This window comes from Pongo abelii, chromosome 1, assembly GCF_028885655.2.
Source record: "Pongo abelii isolate AG06213 chromosome 1, NHGRI_mPonAbe1-v2.0_pri, whole genome shotgun sequence".
Taxonomy (NCBI): Eukaryota; Metazoa; Chordata; class Mammalia; order Primates; family Hominidae; genus Pongo; species Pongo abelii.
Window position 1 is genome coordinate 205,014,041 of NC_071985.2, and position 20,558 is coordinate 205,034,598.

The 20,558-nt window shown below is 45.0% G+C and overlaps 1 protein-coding gene across 8 annotated transcripts in view; it reads left to right on the plus strand.

Moving 5' to 3' along the window:
* Positions 1-20,558, plus strand: part of TAF12 (TATA-box binding protein associated factor 12) — a 57,411-nt gene that overhangs the window by 16,183 nt on the left and 20,670 nt on the right. For 6 of the 8 annotated variants that reach the window (XM_063713889.1, XM_063713891.1, XM_054538773.2 and 3 more), the window contains 3 exons: positions 4,391-4,642; positions 8,509-8,586; positions 13,198-13,312. In XM_063713889.1, coding sequence (XP_063569959.1) covers positions 4,475-4,642; positions 8,509-8,586; positions 13,198-13,312 — 361 coding nt within the window. In that variant the 5' untranslated portion in view covers positions 4,391-4,474. Of the gene's footprint in view, positions 1-2,505; positions 2,604-4,390; positions 4,643-8,508; positions 8,587-13,197; positions 13,313-20,558 lie in introns of those variants that run through there. The other 2 variants (XM_063713884.1, XM_002811169.5) reach the window with 2 other exon arrangements.

Genomic DNA, 20,558 nt, shown 5'->3' on the forward strand with positions numbered 1-20,558 from the left:
CTCGGCTCACTGCAACCTCCGCCTCCCAGGTTCAAGTGATTCTCCTGCCTCAGCCTCCCAAGTAGCTGGGATTACAGGCGCCTGCCACCCCACCTGGCTAATTTTTTGTATTTTTAGTAGAGACGGGGTTTCACCATGTTGGCCAGGCCTGTCTCGAACTCCTGATCTCAGGTGATCTGCCTGCCTCGGTCTCCCAAAGTGCTGAGATTACAAGCGTGAGCCACATCACCCATCCTAAAAAAGTTTTTCATTATTTATTTGCTTTTTTTTTTTGAGACAGAATTTCACTCTTGTTGCCCGGGCTGGAGTGCAGTGGCATGATCTCGGCTCACTGCAACCTCCACCTCCTGGGTTCAAGCAGTTCTCCTGCCTCAGCCTCCCAAGTAGCTGGGACTACAGGTGCCTGCCACCACGTTTGGCTAATTTTTTGTATTTTTAGTAGAGATGGGGTTTCATCATGTTGGCCAGGCTGGTCTCGAACTCCTGACCTCAGGTGATCCACCTGCCTTGGCCTCCTAAAGTGCTGGGATTACAGGCGTGAGCCACTGTGCCCAGCCCTAAAAAAAATTTAGGCTGAGGCTGGGCACAGTGGCTCATACCTGTAATACCAGCACTATGAGAGGCCCGAGGCGGGTGGATCACGAGGTCAGGAGTTTGAGACTAGCCTGACGAACATGGTGAAACCCCACCTCTACTAAAAATACAAAAATCTGACGGGCATGGTGGCGTGCGCCTGTAATCCCAGCTACCCAGGAGGCTGAGGCAGGAATTGCTTGAACTCGCAAGGCAGAGGTTGCAGTGAGCTGAGATCGCACCGCTGCACTCCAGCCTGGGCGACACAGTGAGACTCCGTCTCAAAAAAAAAAAAAGAGAGACGGGGCTGAGTGTGGTGGCCCAAGCCTATAATTCCAGCACTCTGGTAGGCTGAGGCAGGGGAATTACTTAAGGCCAGGAGTTTGAGACCAGCCTAGGCAGCATAGCAAGATCCCATCTGTACCAAAAAAAAAAAAAAAAAAATTAGCTGGGTGCAATGGTGTGCACATGTAGTCCTAGCTACTTAAGAGGTTGAGACAGGAGGATTGCTTGAGTCCACAAGTTTGAGTCTGCAGTGAACCATGATTACACCACTACACTCTAGCCTGTCCTACAAAATGAGACCTTGTCTCAAAAAAAAAAGAGAAAGGGACAATGTCTCACTATGTTGCCCAGACTGACCTGAAACTCCTGGGCTCAAACAGTACTCCTACCTCAGCCTCCTGAGTAGCTAGGATTATAGGTGCGCACCACCACACCCAGATATGTCTCCAGATGTTATAACAGAAATTCTTACTCAAAAATCTCTATTATAAAAAGTCTCCACTTATTTTGTGCAATACTCAGTATTATTTGGGAAGTCCCTTGAAGGTTGTGGGAATGTTTTTGAGAGATGTAGTATGTTCAGTGTGAGGCTAGAGTGATGAGGATACAGTTTGATGATCCTTAATGAGGCTTTTGCATAGAACTTGCTTTGGGAAAATAGTTTGCTTTTATAATATTAGAACAGCTATTACCATGTTAAGAAAGGTTTCTATCCTGACTCTTCTATTGGTAGTTTGTGGGTAGGGGAGAAGGAGGCCACATATAGTTAAAACAAACAAGTGATCCTAATACTCTGCTGTCCCCATCAGCTGGTTCTTGGCCAGCAAGTCATTCTAGTTTATCTTGGTTTTTTAACCAGCACATACTCAGTTGTCTTCATTAAGAGTAAACCAGGAGAACATGATTTCTTCTTCTTATTATTTATTTATTATTATTATTTTTTTTTTGAGACAGAGTCTTGCTCTGTTGCCCAGGCTGGAGTGCAGTGGCCTGATCTCGGCTCACTGCAACCTCTGCCTCCTGAGTTCAAGTGATTCTCCTGCCTCAGCCTCCCAAGTAGCTGGGATTACAGGCACGTGCCACCACGCCTGGCTAGTTTTTGTATTTTTAGTAGAGACTGGGTTTCACTGTGTTGGACATCCTGGTCTCAAACTCCTGACCTCAAGTGATCTGCCTGCCTTGGCCTCCCAAAGTGCTGGGATTACAGGCGTGAGCCACTGGGCCGGGCCAGATTTCTCATATTAGAAAGTCAGTGTGGTGAGGAGGAACTCAGGACTGGGGACAAGAGTAGGATAGATACAGATAGACATTTATATTGCCAACTTTTACCAAGTTCTGAAAGCCATTGATATAATTCCTGCAGGCTCATATCCCACAATTTTGCCCAATAAAATATTCCATATGCTGTTAGTTTATCCCTAACAGCAGACATTCATTTTATAAGAAGATGGTCTATATGTGCCATAATCATCACTAATTAATTTTCAAAGTTGCTTATGAAAGAGATGGAGATGTTTGTCTTGGCTCCCACTAAGGAAAAGGAGATAAATTTCTCCACATCCAGTTTGCTTGGATCCTGGTTGGTGAAGATGTACCAGGCCGTGCAACTAAAATGGTTCCATGGCAAGGATGGTGCTTGATGCCAGTTGTTCATTTACAGGTAGCTTTTGGAAATGGCTGCCTCTCATTTCACCGGGCTCACAGCTGTTGCTGATGTAATTAAAGATCTAGACACTCAGATAGCTGTAAGTAAGTTTGAGGCTACTGTGAGCAGAACTTGGTGAATGTGCTTCTGATGGTGATGACACCCAAGCTGATGTCCACAGAGTCACCCTTATGACTCTAAGATTCAGGAGTCTCAGCTGCTCCAGACTAGGGTCTCTGCATGTACTTAGATTGCTAACACTCAGAGAAAAATTGCTCTTGATAAAGAGGAGTTTACTTTTAACCACTGCTAAAAGTTATGTTTATTGGGCATAGCCTTGACATAGACTTAAGCATGTTTGAAATGCCAAAATGAACTAGTCTGTATTCTTAAGCTTTGTGACTGATTTTTTTAAAGGATGTGATTGTGCTATGACTTATTTCAATTTAACATTATTTGATACTTTAAAAATAATGCATGTAGTACTTAACCAAGTATTTTTACAAAGTTCTCAAAAATGTCTTGCTTATTCTAGTTTATTTATTTATTTATTTATTTATTATTATTATTATTTGAGATGGAGTTTCGTCAACTTCTGCATCCCGAGTTCAAGCAATGCTTCTGCCTTAGCCTCCCAAGTAGCTGGGATTACAGGCGTGTGTCACCATGTCTGGCTAATTTTGTATTTTTAGTAGAGTTGGGGTTTCTCCATGTTGGTCAGGCTGGTCTCAAACTCCTGACCTCAGGTGATCCACCCACCTCGGCCTCCCAAAGTGCTGGGATTACAGGCATGAGCCACTGTGCCCAGCCTCTAGTTTATTTTTATTTTATTTCATTTTATTTTTAGATAGTGTCTCACTCTGTCACCTAGGCTGGAATGCAGTAATGGTGTGATCATGGCTCATTGCAGCCTCAACTTCTTGGGCTCAGGCAATCCTCCTGCCTTAGCCTCCCGAGTAGCTAGGACCACATGCTACCATGTCCAGCTAAGTGTTTTTTGTGTTTTTTTTTTTTGTTTTGCGGCGGGGGGTGGTGCGAGTCTCACTCTGTTGCCCAGGCTAGAGTACAGTGGCGTGATCTCGGCTCACTGCAAGCTCTCTCCCGTGTTCAAGTGATTCTCCTGCCTCAGTCTCCCCAGTAGCTGGGAGGGATTATAGGCATGTGCCACCACGCCTAGCCAATTTTTCTGTATTTTTAGTAGAGATGGGGTTTCACCATGTTGGTCAGGCTCGTCTCGAACTCCTGACCTCAGGTGATCTACCCGCCTTGGCCTCCGAAAGTGCTGGGATTACAGACCTGAGCCACCATACCCAGCCCCAGCTAAATTTTTACAGAGATAGGGCTTCCCCGTGTTCCCCAGGCTGGTCTTGAACTCCCATCTCAAGTGATCCTTCCACTTCAGGCACCCAACATGCTGGGATTACAGACATGAGCTACTGCACCCAGCCCTAGTTTATTTTTGTACATAAGATTCTTCATTTCATTTACTTGCTTCCTTGTTTAAATTTTGTGGACTATTTCATTTAACATTCGGAGATGAGATGGTTTCTAAATATCAGGTGAGAGTAATAAACATTCTTCATTCCCTCAATTTTTAACCTGTGGGTATTAAATGGTCACCATTCCATATATACTGAAGAACCCTCAAAGTCTAACAGACATCATTTTACTTACTTTTTTTTTTTTTTTTTTTTGGTTAGAGACTAGGTCTCGCTATGTTGCCCAAGCTGGTCTTGAACTACTGGGCTCAAGTGATCCTACCACCTGGGCCTCCCAAAGTGCTGAGATTACAGTTGTGAGCCATTGCACCAGGCCTCTTTTTACTCTGAAGATTCATCCTTTATTACAGGTTCTTCTAGAGCTAATTCTTGTGCTTTTCTTCTCCAGTTAATTGGCCTTGGTCCTCACAGCTCCAAAAAGAAACAGGATCTCGATAAGCTCTATGAGCTGAAGTCCAAAGCTCGGCAGATTATGAACCAGTTTGGCCCCTCAGCCCTAATCAACCTCTCCAATTTCTCATCCATAAAACCGGAACCAGCCAGCACCCCTCCACAAGGCTCCATGGCCAATAGTACTACAGTGGTAAAGATACCAGGCACTCCTGGGACAGGAGGTCGTCTTAGCCCTGAAAACAATCAGGTATCATCCTCTTCCTCTTTCTTCTCTGTAGCCACCTCTTACCTATTATTTCAACCTGTAATACTTTAAGAGATGTCTATCTCTGATGCTGCCATTTTCTCTTAGCCGAAAAGGTCTTTTCCCTCTTTTGGATTTCTAACTTTTTTTGTTTGTTTTAATATAAGTAGAGAGTTTATTTGGGCCAAATTTGAGGACTCCCAACTCAGGAGACACAGATTCAAGTTGTCCTGAATATATACTCCTCTGGGAACATTCTTTAGCAAATTATCATGTACAATGTTTATTAATTACTGTGTTGTATGTGGTTGTGTGTATGCATATATACATCCATCCATCCATCCGTACACACTAACACAATACCTTGCCTATGAAAGGTGTTTTTTTCCTTTCATGTTGATAAGTGCTTTATATACATGTTAACCATGTAGTTGTTAAATAAAATAATAAATTGATTCATTATTCCTATGATAAAAGTACTCTTGCTTCTAGTCATTCCATCTTCTAGTTCATCCAATTGCTGCCATTATTAATTTTCTGCAGTGATTCTAAAATCTGCTCCATTCTTTCTACCCATAATTCTGATTCTGCCCTCCAGAGCCACAAGAAATAAGTATAATCCCTTTGACTTGTTTTTTGTAGGCGGTGTAGAATGGATGAGTTGGCCCAGTATTTCAAGGGAATGAGTGGAAGGACTTGCAAAGATTAATGAGAGTGGGTTGGGCAGTCAGGATATCAACCCAAGTTGAATATGGAGTCTGTTGTAGAAGACAGAATTTAAAATTGTATAGGTCGGGCAGAACATAGTGGACCTGTACTAGTAAATTTCCATTGGAACTTTTAGGCAATATACAATCTTTGCAGCTATTTAATAAAGGAGTAAAAGTAACATAATAAAAATAGTGTGTCCTATAAAGGATTTTGGCAGTAAGGGGACAGGATGGGTAGAAAAGGGGGTTAGACTGGGTGGATGACCAATTCTAAGATTTTTGCAATAAATCAAGACATGTAGTGAAGGCTCGAATTAGGTGATAATGATAGAATGAAGAAGAATGGATAGATATGAGACATCATTAACAAATATTTATTCATTTTTTTTTTTAGAGAAAGGGTTTTGCTCTGTTGCCTGAGCTAGAGTGCAATGGTATAATCATAGCTTACTGTAGCCTCAAATTTCTGGGTTCAGCCGGGCATGGTGGCTCAAGCCTGTAATCCCAGCACTTTGGGAGGCCGAGGTGGGCGGATCACAAGGTCAGATCAAGACCATCCTGGCTAACACGGTGAAACCCCGTCTCTACTAAAAATACAAAAACATTAGCCAGGCGTGGTGGCGGGCGCCTGTAGTCCCAGCTACTCAGGAGGCTGAGGCAGGAGAATGGCGTGAACCCAGGAGGTGGAGCTTGCAGTGAGCAGAGATTGCGCCACTGCACTCCAGCCTGGGCGACAGAGCGAGACTCTGTCTCAAAAAAAGAATTATTTTCTTGGGTGGTTGCGGTAGCTCACGCCTGTAATCCCAGCACTTTGGGAGGCCAAGGCAGGTGATAACCCGAGGTCAAGAGTTCGAGACCAGCCTGGCCAATATGCTGAAACCCCATCTCTACTAAAATTACAAAAATCATCCTGGCGTGGTGGTGCACGCCTGTAGTCCCAGCTACTCAGGAGACTGAGGCAGAAGAATCACCTGAACCCGGGAGGCAGAGGTTGCAGTGAGCCGAGATTCCACCACTGCACTCCAGCCTGAGTGACAGAACAAGATTCCGTCTCAAAAAAAAAAAAATTTTTTTTTCTTTTTTCCTTATTTCAAAAGTTATACATGTTTATCACAGAAACTTCAGAAATACACAAAGAATAAGTAGCCCATAATTCTAATGCCACCACCCTAAAATAGCCATGGTTAGCATTTCAGTGTATTTTTTTGGTGTTTTTCTTTTTTTCCTCTGTCTTTCTCTCTCTCTTTTTTTTTCTGAGACAGAGTCTCGCTCTGTCACCCAGAATGGAGTGCAATGGCATGATCTTGGCTCACTGCAACCTCCTCCTCCCAATTCAAGCTATTCTCCTGCCTCAGCCTCCCTAATAGTTGGGATTATAGGCACCCACCACCACGCCCAGCTAATTTTTGTGTTTTTAGTAGAGACGGGGTTTCGCCATATTGGTCAGGCTGGTCTCAAACTCCTGACCTCAGGTGATCCACCCGCCTCAGCCTCCCAAAGTGCTAGGATTACAGGCATGAGCCACCGTACCTGGCTCTTTTTTTTTTTTTTTTTTCAGTGGAATTTTACTAGAAGGTTTACAGCAGGAAAGAAAGGAAAGTACACATGGAAGAGACTCAGATGGGCACTGAGGAGGTCAAGTGCCTAACTTTTTCTTTTTTCTTAATTTATTTTTTATATATTTTTTAGATTTTTTTTTTTTTGAGATGGAGTCTCACTCTGTTGCCCAGGCTGGAGTGCAGTGGCGCGATCTCGTCTCACTGCCAGCTCTGCCTCCCGGGTTCACGCCATTCTCCTGCCTCAGCCTCCCTAGTAGCTGGGACTACAGGCGCCTGCCACCACGCCTGGCTAATTTTTTTTTTGTATTTTTAGTAGAGACAGGGTTTCACCTTGTTAGCCAGGATGGTCTCAATCTTCTGACCTCGTGATCTGCTCACCTCGGCCTCCCAAAGTACTGGGATTACAGGCGTGAGCCACTGCACCCGGCCATTTTTTAGATGTTTTTTTAAAATAGAGATGCAGTCTCGCCATGTTGCCCAGGCTGGTCTTTGAACTCCTGGGCTCAGGCAGTCCTCCCACCTCGGCCTTCCAAAGTGGTGGGATTACAGGCGTGAGCCACTGTGCCAGGCCCTTTTCTTTTTTTGTTTTTTAAGACATGAGGTCTTCCTGTGTTCCCCAGGCTGGAGTGTAGTGGCACAATCATAGCTCACTGCAGTCTCTAACTCCTGGCCTCAAGTGATCCTCCTGCCTCAGCCTCCTGAATAGCTGGGACTACAGGCACAGATCACTGTGCCTGGCTTTCTTTTGATTACTTTTTAATGGCATACGTATGTAACATGACATTTCCTTTATGAAGGCTGCCTTCAGGGAGCTTTTAGCCTATTAAGTCAGAAACAGGGAAGTATATAAATATGCACAATGATAAAGGGTGCACAGGATACAGTAGAGGCCAAAGGAGGAAGTAAGTGGTTACCTTTATTGGGATGGGCTAGGAAAAGCATCAGAAAGAGGCACCATGAGCTAAGCAAGAAGGAGGAAGGGAGGAAGAGCATGTACAGCACTTTGGGAGGCTGAGGTGGAAGAATCACTTGAGGCCAAGAGTTCAAGAGCAGGCTGCACAACATAGCGAGGTCCTGTCTCTCAAAAAAAAAAAAATTAGCCAGGTGTGGTGGCACATGCCTATGGGCCCAGCTAGCTGGGAAGCTAAGGTGGGAGAGCTTGGCAGTCAAGGCTGCAGTGAGCCATGATCATGCCACTGCACTCCAGTGGACAATAGAGCAAGACCCTGTCTCAAAAACAAAACAAAACAAAAAAACAAACTTGTCTAAAAGCAAGGGGCACGGTACAATTTGTGGTGGTCAGAGAATTGCAAATTTCTTCATGTGGAGAGGCACAGTGAGAAAAAGACATGAGGCTGAAATATACTGCCTGACAGCTGGATGCTGGCCTGTCTTCAAACTGCTCTTTCCACCTTTCCCTAAGTTACTTCTGTCTTGAGAGTGTAGTCTTATAGCAGCATAGTCAGGTAGGCCAGACTGTGAACTCACTGGAAAGTGGAAACTAAAACCAACAATTTGACAGCCTTTCTTCATTACAGGGTAATGATTTGTTTCGTTTCCTTAATACCTGGTTGAAAAGTCTTCTCCCAATTAACTTTAGGTATTGACCAAGAAGAAATTACAGGACTTAGTAAGAGAAGTGGATCCTAATGAGCAGTTGGATGAAGATGTGGAGGAGGTAAGGTGGGGTTGGGTACCCCAGAAACTGGTCCCTGAGAACTGGTATAGCATACTGGTTAAGAGCACAAACAGGCCAGATGCAGTGACTCATGCCTTTTGAGAGACCAAAGCAGGAGGATTGCTGGAGCCCAGAGGTTCAAGACCAGCCTAGGCCATATAGTGAGACCTTGTCTCTGCAAAAAATTTAAAAATTAGCTGAGTGCCGGGCGCGGTGGCTCACTCCTGTAATCCCAGCACTTTGGGAGGACTAGGTGGGCGGATCACAAGGTCAGGAGATCAAGACCATCCTGGCTAACACAGTGAAACCCCGTCTCTACTAAAAATACAAAAAAAAATTAGCCGGGCATGGTGGCAAGCGCCTGTAGTCCCAGCTACTCGGGAGGCTGAGGCAGGAGAACGGCGTGAACCCGGCACCCGGGAGGTGGAGTGCAGTGAGCTGAGACCATGCCACTGCACTCCAGCCTGGGCGACAGAGCGAGACTCCGTCTCAAAAAAAAAAAAAAGAAAAAAAATTAGCTGAGCGTGGTGGTGTGTACCTGTAGTTCCAGCTACTAGAGAGGTTTAAGTGTTCTTAAACCCAGAAGGCCAAGGTTTCAGTGAGCCAAGATTGTACCACTGCAATAAATAAATAAAATAAGAGCACAGACAAATCTGAATTTGCTTTATACCCAATAACTGCTGCTACTTTTGCCTGTTAAAAAAGGCATAGTCTGTTGCTCATAGGCAATCACTTTCAACAATTTTAGCTGTTTCTGTAACATTCTTCTGTATTTCTAAGTAATATACTTAAAGAGATACTCTTTGACCGATTAATTTTATAATATTCTTTTTTTTTGAGACGGAGTTTTGCTGTTGATGCCCAGGCTGGAGTGCAATGGCACGATCTTGGCTCACCGCAATCTCCGCCTCCCGGGTTCAAGCGATTCTCCTGCCTCAGCCTCCCGAGTAGCTGGGATTATAGGCATGCGCCACCACACCTGGCTAATTTTTGTATTTTTAGTAGAGATGGGGTTTCTCCATGTCAGTCAGGCTGGTCTCGAACTCCTGACCTCAGGTGATCCACCTGCCTCGGCCTCCCAAAGTGCTGAGATTACGGGTGTGAGTCACCGTGCCTGGCCAATTTTATAAGATTCTGTTGATTCCCTATTATGGTGGATAAGAATTTTTTACACCACTCACATGTGTGCCATATAACTATTTATTTATTTATTTATTTATTTTTGAGACAGTCTTGCTCTGTTGCCCAGGCTGGTGTATAGTGGCAGGATCTCAGCTTACCGCAACCTCTGCCTCCCGGGGGTTCAAGTGATTCTCCTGCCTCAGCCTCCCAAGTAGCTGGGATTATAGGCATGTGCCACCACACCTGGCTAATTTTTGTATTTTTAGTAGAGATGGGGTTTTGCCATGTTGGCCAGGCTGGTCTTGGACTCCTGACCTCAGGTGATTCACCCACCTTGGCCTCCCAAAGTGCTAGGATTACAGGCATGAGCTATCACGCCTGCTGGCCCATATAACTTTCCTTACTATTTTTCTTTTTTTTTTTTTTTTTTGAGACAGAATCTTGCTCAGCCGCCTAGGCTGGAGTGCAGTGGTACGATATCGACTCACTGCAAACTCCATCTCCCAGGTTCAAGTGATTCTTCCACCTCAGCCTCCCGGGTAGCTGGGATTACAGGTGCACGCCACCATACCTGACTAATTTTGTATTTTTAGTAGTAACAAAGTTTTACCATGTTGGCCAGGCTGGTCTCAAACTTCTGACCTCAAGTGATCCGTCCACCTCGGCCTCCCAAAGTGCTGGGATTATAGGTCTGAGCCACTATGCCCGACCCTGGCTATTCATTCTTAAAGAATCACTCACTGAAAAGCTGATTTGAAGCATAATTGATGGATTTGGCCCAGTAATACATGGGTAAATGTTTAACAAGTAGCTCTTTGGAGAAAAATGCCCGATCTGCAGTGCTTTATTATTTCTGTGGTGTAACTATTTCTACCAACATGACATCACTAAATACAAACTTGGGAAAAGAGGTACATAGTTGGCTTTTATGAGCTGGTCTCGGTTCACTCTAGCAGACCACAAGACTTTACTTCAGAGTAATTTGTCCACAAGTCAACCTTCCTAATGGAAGTTTCCCTAAATGTCAGTATCTGTAAGTCTTTTCTCTGGAATCATTCAGTATCTCCAGAGAAAATTCCAGTCTCCTATCTTGAGGGTTTATCCCTTAGCTTCTGTTTTTTTTTTTTTTTTTTTTTTTTTTAGCGGAGTCTTACTTTGTTGCCCAGGCTGGAGTGCAGCAGCATGATCTTGGCTCACTGCAACCTCCGCCTCCCAGGTTCAAGTGATTCTCCTGCATCAGCCTCCTGAGAAGCTGGGACTACAGGCACACACCGCCATACCTGGCTAATTTTTGTAATTTTAGTAGAGACGGGGTTTCACCATATTGGTCAAGCTGGTCTCGAACTCCTGACCTCAGGTCATCCACCCACTTCAGCTTCCCAAAGTGCTGGGATTACAGGCATGAGCCACTGCACCTGGCAATATGTTTTTTTAACTGTTATTTTAATGGGACTAGGGAGGGACAGGAGGTCATTTTTAGAGTTGATCTGCTGTTTAATCAGAAATCTTTCTCTAAGATGGTGTCCTTTTGGTTCCCACAGTAAAGATGACAATGAGTTAATGGTCCACCAGAACAAGGAATTTTGTATCTATGGTTGTAATTTTAGTTTGTTTTTGTTTGTCAGCAGAAGCAGCCATGGGGACTATATTGACTGATAAAAATCTCAGTTTTTTCATGTGTGTGCATATATATTTATTTATTTATTTATTTATTTATTTATTTATTTTTGAGACAAGATGTCTGTCACCCAGGCTGGAGTGCCGTGCCATGATCACAGCTCACTGCAGTCTCGACTAACTGGACTCAAGCAAGCCTCCCACTTCAGCCTCCCAAGTAGCTGGGACTACAAGTGCATGCCACCAAGCCCAGCTAATTTCTGTATTTTTTGTAGAGACAGGGTTTTGCCATCCATGTTGCCCAGGCTAGTCTCGAACTCCAGAGCTCAAGCAAACCATCTGCCTCGGCCTCCCGAGGTGCTGGGATTATAGGAGTGAGCCACTGCTCCTGGCCTCGTAGATTTTTATCTTCAGAATTCTCATCCTTCTCTTCACACAGTCCAATAATAATTGATAGTGATGTGAAAAGAACTCAAGATTTAGACTCAGAACCCTTGAGGTGGCATCCTGGTTCCTCTGCTTGCTTGCTTTTTTTTTTTTTGTCTCGCTCTGTCACCCAGGCTGGAGTGCAGTGGTGCAATCTGGGCTCACTGCAACCTCCGCTGCCCAGGCTTAAGCAATTCTCCTGCCTCAACCTCCAGAGTAGCTGGGATTACAGATGCCCGCCACCATGCCCAGCTAATTTTGTATTTTTAGTAGAGACAGGGTTTTACCGTGTTGGTCAGGCTGGTCTCAAACTCCTGACTTCAGTTGATCCACCTGCCTTGGCCTTCCAAAGTGCTGGGATTACAGGCATGAGCCACTGTGCCCGGCCCTTAGAGACTGGGTTTCACCATGTTGGTCAGGCTGGTCTTGAACTCCTGACCTCAAATGATCTGCCCACCTCAGCCTCCCAAAGTTCTGGCATTACAGGTGTGAGGCACCATGCCTGGCCTCTATTTATTTGTTATTTTTTTTAAATTATTGTTATTTTTTTTAATTATTGTTATTTTTTTTTGAGACAGAGTCTCGCTCTGTCGCCAGGCTAGAGTACAGTGGCACGATCTCGGCTCACTGCAACCTCCGCCTCCCAGGTTCAAGTGATTCTCCTGCCCCAGCCTCCCAAGTAGCTGGGACTACAGGCACGTGCCACCACGCCCAGCTAATTTTTGTATTTTTAGTAGAGACAGGGTTTCACCATGTTGGCCAGGATGGTCTCAATCTCTTGACCTCATGATTCACCTGCCTCAGCCTCCCAAAGTGCTGGGATTACATGAGTGAGCCACCGCGCCCGGCCTATTTATTTTTAAATACAGATGGGGCTCTTGCAATATTGTTGGGCTGGTCTCGAACTTCTGACCTCAAGTGATCCTCCCAACTCGGCTTCCCAAAGTGCTGAGATTACAGGCATGAGCCATTGTACCTGGCCTTCTGCTTTCTACTTACATGGCCATGAACAAATCAGTCTCTCTGAGTCTGTGAAATCCTCTATGGAATGAATAAAATCCATGTCCCATTTTCTTCACAGGATTATTGTAAGGACTAAGTGAGATAATGGAAACAAAAGTGCTTTTAAGATACTGTGAGTGAGGAATTCAAATGATTCGTTTTTATTTTCCCACTAATAAATAAAGATATGGAGGGTAGGGATTGGGATAGTTGATCACTGCTGGGTAGAAAGTATATGCTCAGAAAGGTGTGAGTTGCACTCAACCTGTGTAACATTTCTTTTGTCCTTCTCATTCCTCTTCCACACCTTAGCCCAAATGCTGATTCCAGCCTTCTACTAGAATGCCTGACTAAATATGCAATCCAAGCTGAAAGCAGTTGTCCCAGCAACAGGAGCCTACCCTGCCAATGTCGTGCTGACTCTTCCCACTTTACCTTCCCCAGATGCTGCTGCAGATTGCTGATGATTTTATCGAGAGTGTGGTGACAGCAGCCTGTCAGCTTGCGCGGCATCGCAAGTCCAGCACCCTGGAGGTGAAGGATGTCCAGCTGCATTTAGGTATGTGGTCTTGTTTCTCCCTGAAGTATATATTCAACTGCTTCTTCAGGACTGCCAGGGAAAGTGTGGTCAGAGGAACCTTCATGCCAGAACCAGACTTTTGGGCACTGGGATTTATGTATTAATTCAATAACAGCACCAAATAGAAAAGAGAAATCCATCTGTGGTAGGGAGAATGAGCCCAGGCATGGGTTTGAAACCAGATTCTGCCACTTTCCAGTTGTATCAGCCTATTTTTCCTACCTAGTATCTCTTAGAGTCTGTTTCCTCATTTGTAAAGTGAGGATCATAATATCCTCCTTACAGAATAATTGTGAGAATTATAGACTATGTCTGTAAAGTGACTGGCACAGGGCCTGCACAAAGTAGGATCTAGTAAATGTAGGTACTGTTATGTCTTCACCATTCAAATAAAACTGTTCCTCAGTGTTCCCTTAGAGTTTTAGCCTATTTATGCATTTTTTCCCAAGTTTATAATCATAATATACATACAATTTTATATTCTCCTTTTCTACTTAACAGACACTAAATTTGAGTTTGAGTTTTTCTGGGAGATACTCAGCTAACAGTGATAACCATAATCACTTGGAAATGAATAAGAAGCCCTCTGCATTGGATACAATGTGATTAAAAGGAAGAGATCAGTCTATAACTATGTGTTATATATATGTATAATATATGTATATATTTATGTGTGTGTATATATATTTATGTAATTTATATATATATTTATATATAATTTATATATTTGTATATACTTTATGTATAATACTTTATATATATAAATATATATATTCTTTTTGATCGAGTCTCACTGTCACCCAGGTTAGAGTGCAGTGATGCCATCTCGGCAACCTCCACCTCCTGGGTTCAAGCTTTTCTCCTGCCTCAGCCTCCTAAGTAGCTGGGACTACAGGCCTGCACCACCACACCTGGCTAATTTTTGTTATTTTCAGTAGAGATGGGGTTTCATCATGTTGGTCAGCCTGGTCTCGTACTCCTGGCCTCTGGTGATCCACCTGCCTTGGCCTCCCAAAGTGCTGGGATTACAGTCATGAGCCACCATGCCCAGCCCAGTCTATAACTATAGAGACAGGCCAAATGAATGAGATTCGGTGCAGATCAGCCCATGACTAATTATTGAAAGACTTTCTTCACAGTGTCAAGAAGCTATTGCCTTGGGGAGGCATTGGTAGTCTAGGTAAAGTAAATAACACACTTTGGGTAATGTTGCTGGTATCTAGAGAAAAGGACAGATATTTTGGTTATCCACTAATGTGTAGCAGACCACCCCAAAAACAGTGGTTTAGCACAATAACAGTTGTTGATTTTATTCATGAATCTGGGGGTTGACTGGGCTCAGCTTTTTTACTAAGTCAGGCAGTGGCTGGGCCTGAGATGGTCTTGAAGGAAGGCATACTAGTTTCCTAGGGCTACCTTAACAAAATACCATAAACTTGGCAGCTTAAAACAACAAAAAATTTTCTCTCACAGTTCTGCAGGCCAGAAATCTGAAATCTAAGTGTCAGCAGGGTCATGCTTCTTCTGCTGCCCCTAGGGAAGAATCTATTCTTGCCTCCTCCTAGCTTCTGGTGGTGGCTGGCAATCCTTGGTGTTCCGTGGCTTGTAGCTACAGAAATCCAGGCTTTGCCTCGGTCTTTACATGGCCTTTTCCCTCTGTGTCTCTGTCTCTGTGTCTCTTCTTTTCTTCTCATAGGACTCCAGTCATGTTGGATTAACGGCTAACCCTACTCCAATATGATCTCATTTTAACCAATTTCATCTGCAACATCCCTATTTCCAAATAAGATCATATTCTGGAGGTACTTAAGGTTAAGACTGCAACATATCTTTTTTAGGGACACATTTAAATAACCCATAACGCAAGGCTTCATATCTTCCGTGTCTGATGCCTGGTCTAAGAACACTGAAAAAGCTGGGATTCTGCAGGCATCTCCCTCCATCCCTTCCAACCCTCCCATTCTGCTTCACATTCCCCAATCCTACCCTTCCCATCTTCCCCATCCACCGTCTCTCTATATGGTCTCATCCTTTAGCAGTCCCAGGATAGCTAGACTTCTTATATGGCAGCTAAAGGCTCCCAGAACTAACATCCCATGAGCACCTGGCAAAAAACTTCATGGCCTTTTCTAACGCAGTCTTCAGCATCACTCCTGGTGAATTCTATTCTTTGAGGCAGTCAGAAACCTGTCCAGGTTCGGGGGGAGGGAACACAGACTCCACCTCTTTTTTTTATTTTATTTTATTTTTTGAGACAGTCTCACTCTGTCGCCCAGGCTGGAGTGCAGTGGCACAATCTTGGCTCACTGCAACCTCCGCCTCCCAGGTTCAAGGGATTCTTCTGCCTCAGCCTCCTGAGGAGCTGGGACTACAGGCATGTGCCACCATGCCCAGCTAATTTTTGTATTTTTAATAGAGATGGGGTTTCACCATATTGGCCAGGCTGGTCTCAAACTCCTGACCGCCTGATCCTCCCCGCTCAGCCTCCCAAAGTGCTGAGATTACGGGTGTGAGCCACCACGCCCGGCTGACTCCACCTCTTGACAGCAGGAGGGTAAAGAAATTTATAAACATGTTTTACAACCACCACTAGCGGCCTGGCATGGTGGCTCACACCTGTAACTCCAGCATTTTGGGAAGCTGAGGCAGGAGGATCGCTTCAGCCCAGGAGTTCGAGACTAGCCTGGTTAACACAGTGAGACCTCATCTCTACAAAAGATTTAAAAATTAGCCAGGCATGGTGGAGTGCACCTGTAGTCCCAGCTACTCAGGAGGCTAAGACAGGAGGATCACTTGAGCCCAGGAGGTCAAGGCTACAGTGAGCTATCATGCCACTGCACTCTAGCCTGAGTGACAGAGTAAGACCCTGTCTCTAAATAAATAAATAAGTAAATACATACATAATTAAAAAACAAAGCGGCCAGGCGTGGTGGCTCACGTCTGTAATCCAAGCACTTTGTGAGGCCGAGGCGGGTGGATCATGAGTTCAAGACCAGCCTGGCCAAGATGGTGAAACCCTGTCTCTACTAGAAATATAAAAATTACCTGGGCGCGGTGGCGGGTACCTGTAATCCTAGCTACTCGGGAGTCTGAGGCAGGAGAATCGCTTGAACCTGGGGGTGCAGAGGTCGCAATGAGCCAAGCTCTTGCCACTACATTCCAGCCTGGGTGACAGACAGAGAATCCGTCCCCAAAAAAAAAAAAAAATTAATCCCCCATAACACAAATTCATAGAGACAGAAAGTAGAATAAGTAGAATGGTGGTTACCAGGGGCTAAGGGGAAGGGGGTACAGGGAGTTGTTTAATGGATATAGAGTTTCAGTTTGGGAAGATGGATATCCTCAATTTGGGAGTTCTGGAGATGGATGATGGTGATGGTTGCATAACAAATGTGAACTGGGGCCAGACACAGTGGCTCATGCCTGTAATCCCAGCACTTTGGGAGGCCAAGGTGGGCGGGTCACCTGAGGTCAGGCGTTCGAGACCAGCCTGGCCAACATGGTGAAACCCCATCTCTACCAAAAATACAAAAATTATCTGGGCGTGGTGGTGCACGCCTGTAGTCCCAGCTACTCCAGAGGCTGAGGCACGAAAATCGCTTGAATCCAGGAGGCAGAGGTTGCAGTGAGCCAAGATTGCACCACTGCACTCCAGCCTGGGCGACAGAGCAGAAGCCCATCTCAGAAAAAAAAAAAGTTAAAGTTAAATGAGATAATTTACATAGAATGCTTTGCACAATGTTGCTTTGACCATGCATTTACTACATTTCATTCACTAAATGATTGTTGCTGCTATTATATTAAGATTATATAGGCCGGGCGTGGTGGCTCACGCCTGTAATCCCAGCACTTTGGGAGGCCGAGGCAGGCATTTCCCTTGAGGTCAGTAGTTCGAGACCAGCCTGACCAACGTGGAGAAACCCTGCATCTACTAAAAATACAAAATTAGCTGGGCGTGGTGGCGTGTGCCTGTAATCCCAGCTACTCAGGAGGGTTGAGGCAGGAAAATCGCTTGAACCCAGGAGGCGGAGGTTGCAGTGAGCCGAGATTACTCCATTACACTCTAGCCTGGGCAACAAGAGCGAAACTCAGTCTCAAAAAATAAATAAATAAAAAACATTATATAAGATATATGTATACACACGTAACGCACATAGGTATACATAGTTACGTACATAGACACACATACATGTATGTATTCATGTGTGGTAGCTACTCTCTTTATTTATTTATTTATTTATTTTTGAGACGGAATTTCACTCTTTTTGCCCAGGTTGGAATGCAAGGGTGTGACCTTGGCTCACTGCAACCTCTGCCTTCCAGGTTCAAGCGATTCTCCTGCCTCAGCCTTCGGAGTAACTGGGATTACATAGGAGCCCTCCACCACGCCTGGCTAATTTTTTGTATTTTATTTATTTATTTATTTACTTTGAGACAGAGTCTCAGTCTGTCACCCAGGCTGGAGTGCAGTGGCGCAATCTCCGCTCACTGCAACCTCTGCCTCCCAGGTTCAAGCGATTCTCCTGCTTCAGCCTCCCGATTAGCTGGGACCACAGGCACACGCCACCGTGCCTGGCTAATTTTTTGTATTTTTAGTCGAGACGGGTTTTCACTGTGTTGCCCAGGCTGGTCTCCAACTCCTGAGCTCAGGCAATCCGCCCACCTTGGCCTCCCAAAGTGCTGGGATTACAGCCGTGAGCCACCACACCCGGCTTGCTCTCTTTCTTTAAAGTGACTTTGCACACTTTATCTACTTTTTGTTGACTGTAAAGTTCAATTCCTAGAGAATAACCTTTGTCTTTGTCTGCAACCTCCACCACCCGAGTCCAAGGGATTCTTTTTTTTTTTTTTTTTTTTTTTTGAGACAGAGCCTTGCTCTGTCGCCCATGCTGGAGTGTAGTGGCGCAATCTTGGCTCACTGCAAGCTCCACCTCCCAGGTTCACGCCATTCTCCTGCCTCAGCCTTCCGAGTAGCTGGGACTACAGGCGCCCGCCACCATGCCCGGCTGTTTTTTTTTTTTTTTTTTTTTTGTATTTTTAGTAGAGACCGGGTTTCACTGTGTTAGCCAGGATGGTCTCGATCTCCTAACTTTGTGATCCGCCAGCCTTGGTCTGCCAAAGTGCTCGGATTACAGGCATGAGCCACCGCGCCCGGCTGTTCAAGGGATTCTTGTGCCTTGTAGCTGGGATTATAGGCACTCACCATCACTCTTGGCTAATTTTTGTATCTTTAGTAGATAGGGGGTTTCACCATGTTGTCCAGGCTGGTCTTGAACTCCTGGCCTCAAGTGATCCATCTGCCTCAGCCTCCCAAAGTGGTGGGATTACAGGTGTGAATCATCGTGCCTGGCCCTTTTTGTTTTCTTTTGAGGCAGGATCTTCCTCTGTCACCCAGGCTGCAGTGCAGTGGTGTGATTATGGCTCACTGCATCTTCTACCTCCTGGGCTCAAGTGATCCTGCTGCCTTAGACTCCCAAGTAGTTGGGACTACAGGTGCACACCACCACATACAGCTAAAAAAAAAGTTTTCTTTTTGAGATGGAGTCTCGCTCTGTCACCTAGGCTGGAGTGCAGTGGTGCCATCTCGGTTCACTGCAACCTCTGCCTCCCAGGTTCAAGTGATTCTCCTGCCTCAGCCTCCCAAGTAGCTGGGATTATAGGCACCTGCCACCATGCCTGACTAATTTTTTGTATTTTTAGTAGACACCAGGTTTCACCATGTTGGCCAGACTGGTCTTGAACTCCTGACTTGAGGTGATCTGCCCACTTTGGCCTCCTGAAGTGCTGGGATTACAGGTGTGACCCACCACTCCCCGCCCAGCTAATATTTTTATTTCTAGTAACAATGCAGTCTCACTATTATGCCTACACTGGTCTTGAACTCCTGAGCTCAAGCAATCCTCCCATCTTGGCCTCCCAAAGTGCTGAGATTACAGGAATGAGCCACCACATCTGGCCAGTGTCACTTTCAAATACTAATAACATAAATTGTTAGCGGAAGGTTTCAGACATTGTTTTCAAAGAAATATTGGGCCAGGTGTTGTGGCTTATGCCTGTGGTTTGCTAAAAGTGACATACACCTTTATACGTGAGTTTAGGGGGTTATGACCCTATGCCAGTTACTGTCAAAGAGGAATAAACAAAGTCCCTGTCCTCTGGAAACTTCTTGTGATAATCTTACAAGGAAGATAATATCCAGGGGCACCAGGGCATGGAACTGTGGTGTGGACATACCTCTCTCTATATCCATACCTATATGTTTATCCTAGGCTCTGGGCTGAATACTTCACATGCATTATGTCATTGAATGCCCCAACCACCCTGTCAGTGGTTATTACTGTTGTTATGGCTACATAAAAAATGAAGAAACTGGGACCCAGTGTCATACAGCTGCTCAGTGAAGCAGCAGACCTCAGCTTTGGTTCTTAATTCCAGAATGCTTGAAGTGCCTTCATGTCCCTTAGGTGTGAGAGGGGTTACTTTGAGCTTTAGGATTAATACAACTAAAGAAATAAATGATATTTATTTTCTGTGAATTGGATAAGCTGCATGGAAACCTTAGGGCTCAGCATTCACAGCTTTGACTAAATTACCTCTTTTTCTTTGCAAGAAGCTTGAATTTTGTCCTTTAGAAACCTTGGAGGAAGCCAGACATGGTGACTGATGCCTGTAATACCAGCACTTTGGGAGGCTGAGGCAGGAGGATGTGCTTGAGCCCAAAAGTTCAATATAACAAGACCCCCTCTCTACAAAAAATAGAAATATACAGCCAGGCGCAGTGGCTCACGCCTGGCTGTATATTTGGGAGGCTGGCTCACGCCTGGCTCCTCACTTTGGGAGGCTGAGGCAGGCAGATCACCTGAGGTCAGGAGTTCGAGACCAGCCTGGCTAACATGGTGAAACCCCGTTTCTACTAAAAATACAAAAAATTAGCTGGGGCCAGGTGCGGTGTCTCACGCCTGTAATCCTAGAACTTTGGGAGTTTGAGGCGGGTAGATCACAAGGTCAGGAGTTCAAGACCAGCCTAACCAAGATGGTGAAACCCTGCCTCTACTAAAAATACAAAAATTAGCCGGGTACAGTGGCAGATGCCTGTGATCCCAGCTACTCGGGAGTCTGAGGCAGAAGAATCACTTGAACCCAGGTGGCAGAGGTTTCAGTGAGCCGAGATCGCGCCACTGCACTCCAACCTGGGTAACATAGTGAGACTCCATCTCCAAAAAGT